Raw genomic sequence first — 13081 nt, forward strand, 5'->3', positions numbered from 1 at the left:
TTTGTTATATTAAAGAAATTAGAATTTGATACTGATGTGGGAATTTTTTGTGTGCAGTTTTCTGAGTTGGCAACTATTTAATACGCTATTACTAGTCTTTGGCACTTGTCCACTATTACGTCTTTTGTTGCAGACATTTCCACAGTATTGAGACAACTACAAAAAAAATTACAAAATTAAACATGTTTCATATTGTAAACTCTTCTTACCCAGTCAATCTGATTAACAATTATCCAACACTAATCCTTTCTTTTAAGTAATGCTCTTAATTATGTGGCATGCAGTTCACAAATGTAATGTTACAATCAAATACACAGTTATATCAGAGGCAGTAATTGTGCATTCATCAGGTTTCCCAGTAACATAACAGAGATGATATGAATTAAATTTAATTACTTGCATTTACTTAGAACAATGAGGTTAATAAATAAGTATTCCCCTGATGAAAGACGTTTGAGTCACCCAAAGCTCTATTCTTGCATATGAGAGAGGAGAAAATTTGGAAGGTATTATAAAATAAGGGAGCTTTAGAAATAATTAGATGCTGTAGATTAGTGAAAGTGATTAATGAATCTATATGGTGAGCACCTGGATGGCTTGATAAGGTGAAATATTTGATTCCTATGTGTAATGCTGTGATCATCCAAAGATGATTACATTTTGGATTTTCTCTCTTCACTCCTTTCGCTTCCTCCTGCTATTAATAAACTTCTTTACAGGATTGTAATACATTTAAATATGACTATGATGAAGGGAAGAGAGAAACACACCTTTATATTAAACAAAGATGAAGGGAACTAATTGAAATAGTTCTTTGTTGTATATTGTGTAAAGCTGTAGAGGTGTCCCAGTGGCTGTATTGTTACAAGCTAATTAACTGATAATATAACAAAATTTGTACACAATCCTAGCACCTGGAGAAGCTACTGTAGGGGGTTTTCAGTAATGTTCAGCATTGTCCTAGCTATTTTCCATTAAAGCGCATGCTAAACCATTATGTTAACAGAAACAGAGTAAAAAAGGTAAAGCTAAGACTTATACAAAAATGATTTTTAACACTGAGGCAGTAGGCACTCTACAATACTTGGCTGTTATTTAGGGGCTAAGTAAATGACATTTACATCCAGTGTGAATGCCTTTTCTCAAGTGAAAATCAACAGGCCATTAAAAAAACAAACAAGATCTGTGCTTTTCTGAGTATAGAAAGTAATCTCTTGCCTTGTTTTGCGTTGGCATTCCATAGGAATTTGTGGATGTGCTGTTAATTGTTCCTCTCATTTCAGAATGTGCTGAGGGAGCTGGAAAGGAGGAAAGCTGATCTAAATAGCATCACAGAGAGCAGTACAGTGCTCCAGACTTTGGTGGAAGGCAGTGAAACTTCCCTGGAGGAGAAGCTTTGTGTCCTGAATGCTGGCTGGAGTCGGGTTCGGACTTGGACTGATGACTGGTGCAATACTCTGTTGGTAAGTTGCATGAACAATGAAAATGTTATGTCCAGGTTTTCGTTTTGGAGTTGTTACAAGGCATCGTATCTTCTGTTTTCCTAATAACCTTCCATTCTACCTCATAGCCTTTAAGGGGATGGGGTAGATATATGCCCTCTGTTATGTAGACATAGAGCATGTTATGAGGATAAATAAAAGGAGGAAGAAGGGGGATTGTTTGAGGCAATGAATATTTTTAATCAATTGGCAGGCATTAGTATCACATACTTCCTGGGTATGTAATGCAAGTTGCCATTGCCTAGATCCTACATTAAATATGTAAGGCACACAGACAACTTGGCTCTCTAAACTGGCAGTGAAATGCATGCTCAAAGAGAATAAAAATAGTGAGGCATTTTTATTTCAATGTCTGACCTTATATTTCTGGCCTCAGTACGAAAACCCTTGTCCAGATCCTCATTCTCTCTCCAGTTTTGGCTTGTTCCAACTTCCTGTTTTGTAGTTGCCCTAAGACACACATCACTCTCCCCTTGAACCCATCCATAGTGTACCTGCAGGACCATCTTTCTTGTGTGCAACTCTGACCCTTTTGAAACCTTGTACTGCCACTCTGTTTCACTATATTATGTTTTAATTTCTTTTCCTTACTGCAAAGGCTACCATAGCTCTGCATTTTCCTTCTTGTCCCCATTTGAAAAGAGCTGGCTAAGAGATTAGCATCAAAGTCTAAAACTACTATGTGTACCGGCTCTTTTCTGATGGCTATAAGAACCAAGGAGTGTGTGTATTTACTGGACCACAAGTTTGCTAGGCGGTGGCTGGTGACTTGAGCATGTATGACCATGGCATCCATGTGAGTGTTTTACTTTACTCTCTTTACTTTACCACTACTTATAAAATTACTAGTTACTCAGATCAGAAGAGTGCTCTGCCTGGTGTGATTCTAATGACCCACAAATACCATAGTTGACTTTGCCCAACAGGGTGAAATAAGAATGGAACAAAAATTATTTGATAACTTCAAGTAGATTGTGCTTGCTATTTCACTGCACAGTTTTCTTTTCATTGCCCTCATGCATGGCTATGATTAAAAGAATGGGTGTCCATCTCACAGTACTCTGCAAACCTTTTAATGACAGAGCCCTTTCTTACTGTGCAGTTCTACATCTAGTGAAATGCAGTCCTGCTCCTGCATGGTGCATTATAACAACAACACCAACATACAACAATGTAATTAACAAAAAGCATGCATTTGTTGACCATCTGTTAACATGTTTAGATATTTATGATCCCATGTAATTTTTTTTCTCAGTATCTTAGTATAATCACCTGGATTTAGAATTGTTCTGCCGTAAACCAACGGCAGTAGCCAAAAAAAGATTAGTTAACTATGGGAGGTTGTCAGTGCTGTTCCTTAGTCAGCCTGGAGAAATTTCTGCTGAGCAATATGAAATGCCACCTTTTCCATACCCCAATGTGGAGTTGAATGCTCTAGGTCCCTAGTGCCCCTAGTGGTGGTGTTGGTGATGTAATAATTGATCATTTGGCTGTGGTTCTCCTTTTAAATTCAGGAAAGCACTTAAGGTCCCTGTCAGAGTATGACAGGGAATGGATCACTTTACACAAGTGCTGGTTCTTCTATTCTCTCTCTTTCTCTCTTTCTATATATATAAGTATGTATATGGACCTTTGGTCTGACTAATTATAGTGGTCCTTATTCTCTTTTTTCCTGCTTAAGTCCGTCCTTGCTTAGAACATCACTTTAAGCACGAGTTTAAGTAGTTGCTGAATTGCTCTCCCAAAGAAAGCTCCTTTCTGTGTTGAGGCCAAGAGTTGCATCCTGAGCTGAATGTACATCCTAATATCATGTGTGCCTTTGCGTCATATTGGTGGCTTACAGTCATCCTGTAACTAGCTGATACACACTCGTTTTTCACCAGCTCTCCCATTTGTAACTGAGCAACCCCTGTGTTCTTACAAATTCTTGCTTTTAGTCCCTAAGTTCATGACGTTGCTCATTGTACTATTAAATTCCATCCCTCTTCTATTACTGTATGAAATTATGATAAACTTCTAGTTCTGCTTTATTTTCTGCACTTGATCTTATTATCTGCTTTCCCCAGCCCTTCTTTCCTACTGATAATTCTGGGGATAGGAGCCCAGTTGTTATTGTTCTTTCTTTCATTGTAAGTTTAGGGCTTCTCTGTATTATGCACTGAGTCAAGGGAGCTGATGTGGGGATTTCTGTGTTGCTAGCACACAACTTGAAATTTCTGAGTTGAGTCAATCCTGACAGAATCATTACTATATTAATGGTATGGTTATTTTTCTGGAGAGTGAAAAAATGCATAACAAGCATAACCAGAGTCTGGGGACTGCATTAAATGACGACTAAATTACAAGACCACACCAAGCACTGCAAGTTCTATGTAAAAAATATTCCTTTAACTTGAGAGAGATTTACTTTGGTTTGAATTTTTTTTGCATGTACTATTGTTACAATTAAGGTTATATAACTACAAGACAAAATAGTCCCCTCAGTTTTTATTCATCATGTTTATTTTGGTTGTCATCAATTTAGATATTTCTCCTGGGTAATTCACTTCCTTTTCTCTTTGTGTTGGTTTTTTAGACAGCAACAGCAAGGAAGAAACTTTTTTTAAAAGGATAATATGCTGTGGTCATAGAACAATTGTGGTCTAGCTGTGAAATCATGACATCGTGAAACAGGAATTTGGGAATTCCCCGTTTAAAGGCCCGCTGACTGACTGCATTGGTTTGGGCAAATCACCGTAGTAGTTCATGGCCATAGAAAAATGAACAATTATACTTCAGTCAACAATATGATGTTTCAGCAGTCAGTCCAATTTCTTTCTTCAATTCCTTCAAAATGGGGGAGAGAGTTGCAACTTAGGAACCCACATCAGTTGACATGCAGAGTATGCAAGTTAACTTACATTTGCATACTCTGTTTGTAGGTTCCTGCAGCGATACAAATGAGATAAATTGCTTTACATTTAACCCTGAACAAAACAAGTTGAAAGTTGAAAGAGTTTTGCTACATTTAGATTCCGAAGGTACTGATCAACTGCATATTTTCATAGCTATCCAGATGTTGGTCCCAGTCAGTGCAGTTGTTTGGCCTTGTGTACTGTGTTTCTAAATGTAACTTCCTAGTATTCCATGTTCTTTGGTCCTTCCTTTCTTGGAACATTTTAAAATGTGTTTGTTCCCTGCCCCATCTCTTTCCAGAATCATCAGAGCCAGCTGGAGATCTTTGATGAGAATGTTGCCCACATAAGTACTTGGCTCTATCAAGCTGAAGCCTTGTTGGATGAAATTCAGAAAAAGCCAGCAAGCAAAAAGGAAGAAACAGTGAAGGTAGGAGTTGTAATCTTTTAAAGCAGGGACTATAAAATTCCACATGAGATTAGGCCAGAAAAATGTGGCTGTTTTCTGTTTCCAATGTAGTACCTTTCTTGCTTTTGCTTCTCAGCGTTTAATGGCAGAATTAGATGATGTTAGTCTCCGAGTGGATAACGTGCGTGATCAAGCTATTATCCTAATGAATGGTCGTGGGGTGTCATGCCAGGAACTCGTAGAACCCAAGCTGGCTGAACTGAACCGAAATTTTGAGAAAGTGTCCCAGCACATCAAAAGTGCAAAGGTGAGCCAGGAAGAGGCAAGAGTTGTCTGTTTTGAAAATCTTTGGTATAGAGAAGCTCTTAGAACAGGTTCCTACCTTCTGACTGCTGTATGCTCTGCTGTGGAGCAGCTTTCTGCCACTACTGGGGACCCCAGTGTGGAATCACACAGGTTCTCCTGGCAAAATAGTGTCATGCCTCACAAAAGAAGGATAATATTTTATGTACCAAAAACACTGGATTAAGTGCTTCATAAGGATGTTTTTTCATATACTAAAATAGTACTTTTCATTGGTTACCCAAGTAGATTTCTATAGGGTAAAATTAATTCAGTAGGTTTAAGGTTCTAACCAGTCATTTCTAGAGTTGCGCAGGGTACAAATCCTGACTTGGGTCACAAGCAAAAATGTGTGGTGTTTGACTGCATAGCAGCTCTCTAATATAAGCAAGGGGTTGGCAACTTTTCAGTAACAGCAGGGTGAATTATTAACGTAGCTTGGTCCTCCTCAGGCTAGAGGCAGCAGTTGATGGAGGCACTCAATGGTGGGTTCTCACACATGTGCTGGATCAGATAAAATGTTTCCCACAAACAGATAAAGTGTAGCAAAATTGTTGAGAGCTGGATCTGGCCCGTGGGCTGTAAGATTATATCCCCTAGCATAAGCACTACTGCTTTTTTCGATTCATTTTGGGCTTTTTTTCTTTTTACATGTCTTTTCTGAAAATGGATAAATACAATATATAGTTTTAAGACTGATCCTGCAAACGTTATCATTGTAGCAATTTTATTGCATAGAAGGGGTGCATTGAAATTACTCTTAATTACATTCTTAATATGAATGGCTTTGCTTTGCTCTGTAGATGCTTGTTGGTCAGGAGCGAGTTCCTGTTATGTCAGAACTCCACAAGCCTGGAGAGGCTTCTGCAGATCTGGATGAATTTGAGAATGATTTACGGAACATGTTAAAGGTTGTAGAGAAACATATGGAATCAAGTGATGAAGAGGAAAAGGTTTGTAAGCCGAGCATGAGTGAAATAGATCAACTCTTTTACGTTTGTTTAATTGTTTGTTTTTTTTTACTGGTCTTTGTGAACAGGACAGACAATTTTGCTATCTTACCCTATATGTAATATCTGAATTTCTCTAACAGCTGGAGGATCTTGGATCACTGGTAGAAGTCAAGGGAAGTGTCAGGGATGTAGTGGCATGCATATAGCACAGATGCCCCTTCCTTTCTCTGGCTTGGGTAAGCCATGCTTTCCCTGTAGCAGCTGCTGCACCCTGCCTAGAGCCATGAGTGCTCCCTAACCTGATTTGGTTTAATTTAACCACAGCTTTATGCATTCAGTTTTGACACATGAGCTTGTTATTGCCTTTTCCCTGATAGAATTAAAACTGTTTATAATGTATGCCTCCTGTTAGGATAAAAAGGTGGAAATGAGTTTCTCTAGGTATCTGGCTGACTGAATTCCTGTTGAAATTATTTCTTAATGCTACTAGGATTTCATTGTGCGACTAATGATTATTTAGGGCACCCAGAGCTTTTGATAGGTATCTCTATAATTTTAAATCTGGATGCATAAAAATTTAATATAACGTGCTTTTGTGCACTGTAGTTTTGGCCTTGTGAGCCAGATGAATGGCACAGGGCCAGTGCTGTCCCTGCCTGGCTGGAACAGGCTTCGGAAGCCCCCTCGGCAACCCTGCATGGTGAAATCAGGTCCTGCACCACTGAGTGCCTGATCTGATGTGCAGAGGCCTCTGTAGATTTCCCAGTGGGGCTACTGGTGGAGTGAGCTGTGAACACCAGTATGTCACAACGTGACTTGTTCACTGGGCTGCAGGGCCTAGATCAGAACATTAGAACCTTGACTTCTTTTGGGGTCTCCCAGCTCCTTTCTTGTAAACCCTGTGTCACATGTGTTTTTACAGGCATGTTAACTGGTTAATCACATCTGAAGCAGTGACCTGGCTATATGTTCATTTAAATACTGGTGCGATAAATTGGGGAATAAGCCACAAAGTTATTATACAAAATCTATGTGATAACTTTGTGACTGGTTCCTATCATGCCTTTCATTTGAATGTGTGGCCAGCACTTCCAGCCTCTTGAGCACAGTGGATGGAGCCTTTCACCCTTGGTTCAGAGGCTGGGAGAACTGCTTAGCTGATCGGAGCAAAGGGAGCACATCAGACACTTTCACTCTTGTGATATCTTGGGCTGGGAGTCCCAACTGAGTTGATGGGCACTCCCAGCTGGGATAGAGCGTGGGAGCTTTGATCAGCTGATGGGGAGTTCCCAGCTACAGGAGTGCAGCAGGGCCCCATCAGCTGATTACAGCTTCCAGCTGCAGGAGCACAAGGGAGCCAAACTTCGTATTTGCTGGTGCACAAGTAGCTTGGGATCATGATCTTGGATTCCCCCTGCACAAGCAGTAGGGTGCAGTGGGATCTGATGTACAATCCCTAGGGACCACTGTAATTCAGGCTCCGGCAGGAGAAAAAGTGGGCTCCCTGCAGATTTGCTGGAGACAATTGCAGGCATTTTTCAGGGCTGGCTCTTCTACACCTCTGATGGAGCCCACCATGGAGCTGATTACCACTGAACAGCAGCATACAGGCTCTTCTTCAGCTGTTTTAAGAAAGTAAAGTTTGCCACTTATTAAACAACAACTTTTAAGTAAAGCTCACCACTGATAATTCTTAATGAAACCATAATAAATAAAAGTTATTAAATCACTCCTGAGCCCTGCTTTGTTCTGCTGCCATGTAGGAGAGCAGGGCAATTTCCCCCTCCCCTTCTCCATATGGCAGGGCAGAGTAGGGCTTAGGAAACCATGCTGGGTGCCTGCCCCCACAGCTGGGCACGGGGTACAGGGTACCCCCACCACAAGGGCTTCTCCTGTCTGGCATGAGTTTCCCCAGCCCCACTCTTCCCTGTCATGAAGAGAAGGGGAAGGGGAAATTCCTCTCCACTCCTGCGCAGCACCAAAGCAAAGTGGGGAAGCCCCTGTGGTGGGAGCACCCTGCACCCCATGACTGGCTGTCGGGGCAGGCACCCAGCATGACTACGCTTGCAGCCGCTGGGGCAGGGGTACTTACCTGCTATACTCTGGGCAGGGCTTTTAAGTTCCCTGCCAAAGCAGGGAATCAAACAACTTGATTGGGTTAGCCTCAGCAGTGGCTCAGCCTTACTAAGCTGTCCCTGGGAACACGTGAGGTTTCCACGGTTTTTCTTCTCTGCTTTCAGGTAAGTTTTTTAAACTTTTCTTCCCCACCTTCCCTCTGCCCTGCGGCTTCAGGCCATTTCCAGCCAAATCACAGGTTTCCAGGGGTTTGAGGCAAATGTTAAATTTTGGGCTTTCCCCTGAAATCCCTTGAAGCCCAAAGTACAGCGGTCCCCAGTGATCCCACAATCACACCTCCTGTCATGCCCACGTGGCATGGCAGGGAGCACGTTTGTAAGGATCATGACAGATGTTCCAAACTGCTGGTTTTGTAAGGACTTCTTGGTCAGACACAATTTACTCATCTGGTTGCTTTCTGGTAAGCTAATGTGCATTAGTTGTTAAGGATACAAATGCTTTGCTTTTTCCTTTTTATTTCTCCTCTTCATCCTTCCAAAATACTTTAGCTGCCATGGCAATTAGTTTAATATTTCATACAATAATGGTGAGGAGCCCTGTGAAGCAGTAAGTAATTTCTTGGACAAGCTTGGGGGTTAGGCAGTCTGTCAAGTACTTCTGAATTTCTGGTTATAGAGCTTCCTAATTAAAACCAATCAATCTCTTTATGACTGTTCTGTAACTTTTTAAACCCAAGACCAATTAAGGGGGGGATGGGGAATGTTCAAGCTCCAAGCGAGACCTATACAGCTTGGAATATTAATGTAATACACGTGGTTCAGAGTTATAGTGCCCCAACACATCAGCCACCTAGGAGAGCCATTGAACTGTAACGGATGGTCTGTTCTCCTTAGTTCTGCTGTATATCCTGACATTCACTATGAGCATAAATCTGAAGCTTTAATGCATTCTCTTTGGAGAGACATTTTAAATCATTAACCCTCCACTGTGTATGTGAAAGAACAGTGGGTCAGCAGTGATGGGCTTGTAGAGTGCAGCACCTGTTTACCAAACCTATATCAGGTTGCTATATTATAGATTTCACTAGCAGCTCCTGCCGATCTACATGATTGCTTTGGATGTACTGTGACAGTGACAGTAACATGTCTCAATAACCTGAGACAAGACATCCTAAAATAAGATGCCAGTTACTTCACTGGCTTTCTCTGTATGTGAGGGGCAGCAGTTTAAATTTAAAGGGATCAGTGTGTTTGTGTTTGATTAATGATAAACTTTAATGGTTAATGATAAGGCCCTTCCCATGAAACAAAGCTCTGAAGGGGGCTTTTCAAGTTGTTTGGACAATCCAGAGCTGAACCACTAGCAATCTTTCCCATTGTCCTGATCTTTTCTGAGTCAAAATAGAAGACTGAAGAGTCAGTGAGGGTTTCTTTTGTACAGATTCTCAACTTCTGCCTCTTTCCTCCCTGTGTATTGTCTCTGTGATTGGTGCGCTCCAACTAGAGGATGAAAAGGGGAGAATGAAACAGGAAAAATAAATTGAAAACAGAGGGAGAAAGGCTTGTTTTCTCTATGCTTGGAATTGTAATATCCCATAAAATGTTCTAAGAGCTTAGAATAGGAATCCAACACGGTATTTTAATGTACTTCAAAACAAATGTAGTTCTCACCTTCATATCAAGGATACTGCAATGGGCAGTTTTTCTATCCAAGGACATAGGCAGAAGGACTTGTTACTGAACAGTAATTCAAAGGTATCATGCTTTTGTGCTTTGTGCTTGTGTCCTGGTGTAGTTTGGGGAGAGACTTTTAAGATAAAATGAGAATTAGACTTTGATCTCTTATTGATTGCCAGGGAGACTTGAGTATCTAACTTCCATTTTATGCCCTTGAAAATTTACCTAGAATCTGTTTGTGAGCCACTTTGATAAAACTGGAACATTTTCTTGGATCCATTAATAATAGGGCACTAACAGATTTGGGGGGAAAAATCAAAAAAAAAATTTGCTTTACTGGAAGAAGCAGCATGTTAGTTTGACTTGGCTTTGCAGCACCTGTATAGATCAGGTGCTTCAGTGGAGCTTTTTGGCACTTTTATTTAATAGCTGATTCAATCCTAAAAGAGCTATAAAAGATATAAGAGCTATGAAAGAGCCCTGCTGAAGCACCTGTTAAAAGAGCCATAAAAGTCCTGCTGAAGCACCTGATATATATAGACTTTTGGGCAAACTGGGTCTGGCTAACATGATGCCTCTTTTGGGCATGCACTGGGCTTAGCATGGGTGTGCACTGAGTTTAAAGTAAAGCGCCTTTTTTATTAATGTTCGTAAGCGGCCGTAGTGTCTAGCTGTAATACCAGCCAGTTCTCACCAGCGTTTCTCAGTGCTGTATGAAGGAGGTCAGTAGAACTCTCTCTCTTTCACAGAAGCACAGAGAGAGGAAGTGACTTTAAGTCACATAGGTCCCCCCGTACGTGTTACATGCATCATACAATGACTGGGTTAATTGTGCACTTCATGCAGTTAATTTGCCTACGTAGCCTGTCTATCGCACCATAAAAAGCTCCAGCCGGTTATAACGTTAGAGCTGGAAAATGTGATAACTTTATAACTGGTTTCTATCCCAGGTTTTAATTTGCATGTGCAGCAGGATCTAGGAGTGGCTAGGACCCCTGTCAGCTAGTGGAGCTCCTAGCCATGGGAGTGCACCCTGCACACTGGGGCTGGGATTCCTGCAGCTATGGGGACTCTCAGCCTTGACAGCACTCCATAGCTGCATGGGACGGAGAGTCCCGTAGTTGATGTGACTCTCCCTTCTGGCAGTATCCTGCAGTGCCTCACAGCTGTCAGGACAGAGGAGAGACCCATCAGCTGCAGGACTTGATCTTGGCAGCCATGGGGCATTGCCACAGCTGTGAGTCCCGTCAGTTATGGGACTTGTGGTTGCAGGAGCTTTCTAATTGCTGATGCAGTGGGAGCCTGGAATAGCAATCTTGGGCTCTCCCTGTACCTGGAATAATATGTGAGAGGATCTCATATTGGATCCCGCAGTCACACCCCTTGCCGTTCACATGTCTTAGGGCAGAATGTGGACCAAATGGTAGTTTCATTATACTTTTTTGGCATGTGCTGCATGTAGAGTAGGAGTAAAGAGTGTGTGCATTTCTGGCATCACTCTAACCCTGGTTAGGAGTAAGATAGACATGCCCAGAGGCTTTAATAAGAGAAAGCAGTTAATTCCATGCTGAAGTGCTTTGCTGAATAGTGCTTTTGTGAGTTGAGGGCCTTTGGTAATAAGGTGACGAGGTCAGCAGTGAATAGAAAAGATCACATAGGAATTTATGGATTACAGTAGTCAACAGAGCAGAATTTTTGTGTGGTGTGTAGTTGCTCACAACCAGTTACTTTATATGAAATCATCCTCTAGTTTTTCCAGATGTAGCCAGTTTGGTGGAATCACTTGGATTCAGAGAAAAGATGAACATTTTGGATTAACAGTCTAAAACTTGGAAAGTGCTGATACCGCTTTGTGCCTTTCTGCACTCAGACTTCTGGTATTGAATACCAAGTCAAACTTCCTTTTTTAGTTTTGCAGCTTGTTTTCTCATCTGCTTAGTTTAAGTGATCGTGTACTAGGAAGGAGGTCCCTTAAGGCCTTGTTTTTTAGATGGGGAACATCACCATTTCTGATGTGAGAGCTGGTATTCCCGAAGAGATCACTTGAGAATGTGCTCAGTTGCCCGACAGCTCCTCTGGACCCAATAGACTTGATTGGATCCTTATTCTAAAAAGACCAATGTGGTAAATTACTTGAAAAAGTGGTTTTTTGTTTTTTTTTCATCTGGAGGGGCAGAAATGTTGATTCCCTGTGTGCTTGGGACCTCAGGAAGGATGTTGGATGCAAAGGAGAATGGGTATGGGTAGATCCATACCTAGTCCTGATACAAGAGAAGGGAGATTATCTAACACCTCCATGTTTTAGAGTCAAATCACTCCATAATGTTTCTGAATTTAGCAGCATCCCATTTAAAAACTAATTAGTTTCTTATAGTGCTTTACCTCCCTGCATCCCACAGCACTCTTAAAGGGATCTCATATAGCACCCCAGGGTGCCACAGGGCTTGCAGTTGTGAATCGCTGTTTGAGACAATAAAATTAATGGCCAGATTTTCAAAAGAGTTCGGGACGGACTGACCCTTTGGAAAATTGGCCCTAAATTCTTGACAAAAACTCCAAGGGCTATGAGCCCCCATGGTTTTTCTTGCTCCTTAATTTGTATTAAAAAATAATGTTTCAACCATGTGTCTATGATCGACAACATATATGTTGTCTGAAGCAGAGTGTCTGGAGGGAATCCTCATTACTTGGAGAGGCTATATGAAGGAGTGAAACACATACTAAAGAGAAGATAAAGGTGGGGGCTAGCTTTGGGGTGGGAGTGGGGTATATTTATGTTGTAAAGGGAGGTACCTGAACAGCTGTCAGGTTGGCAGTTAAGGAGAAAAGGTGGCTGTTTAGTACTGAAGAAGAGGGAGCAGATGCTTGGTGGCAGGTAGGTAGCAGGTTGCTATTGTCGGGGCAAAGATGCAGTGGTGCTTTGGCATGGACAGTACCAAGGGAGGGGAGGAGAAAGCAGTTTGGTGCCATGAGGCTGTGGGGGGCCTCTAGGACAGATCATCTTAGAAGGTCATGGGCAGGTTAGTAGGAACCAGCCAGGTGTGGCAGGAAAGACAGATGTAGTCCTGTATGCACCCCTGGCAAGTGTGACAAGGAGTGGTGCAGGTGCTCAGTGTGGGCAGGGGTGCTCAGTAGGGCTTGGGATGGGTCTTTAGATAACTGGGGGTGGGTCATTAGATCCCTGAAACAGGTAGCTGTCCCTGCAAGAAACTGAAAGGGGTGACTGGCT

At 41.7% G+C, this 13081-nt stretch overlaps 1 protein-coding gene across 5 annotated transcripts in view; it reads left to right on the forward strand.

The window, feature by feature from the left end:
• The window catches only part of UTRN (utrophin), a 553135-nt gene that overhangs the window by 193516 nt on the left and 346538 nt on the right, over window positions 1-13081 (forward strand). For all 5 annotated transcript variants that reach the window (XM_090040990.1, XM_090040992.1, XM_090040993.1 and 2 more), the window contains 4 exons: window positions 1284-1463; window positions 4698-4826; window positions 4942-5112; window positions 5951-6100. In XM_090040990.1, the coding sequence (XP_089897116.1) occupies window positions 1284-1463; window positions 4698-4826; window positions 4942-5112; window positions 5951-6100 (630 nt within the window). The remainder of the gene's footprint in view (window positions 1-1283; window positions 1464-4697; window positions 4827-4941; window positions 5113-5950; window positions 6101-13081) is intronic.

The sequence above is a fragment of the Crocodylus siamensis genome, chromosome 1, assembly GCF_052110815.1.
Source record: "Crocodylus siamensis isolate JL-2025a chromosome 1, ASM5211081v1, whole genome shotgun sequence".
Lineage (NCBI taxonomy): Eukaryota > Metazoa > Chordata > Crocodylia > Crocodylidae > Crocodylus > Crocodylus siamensis.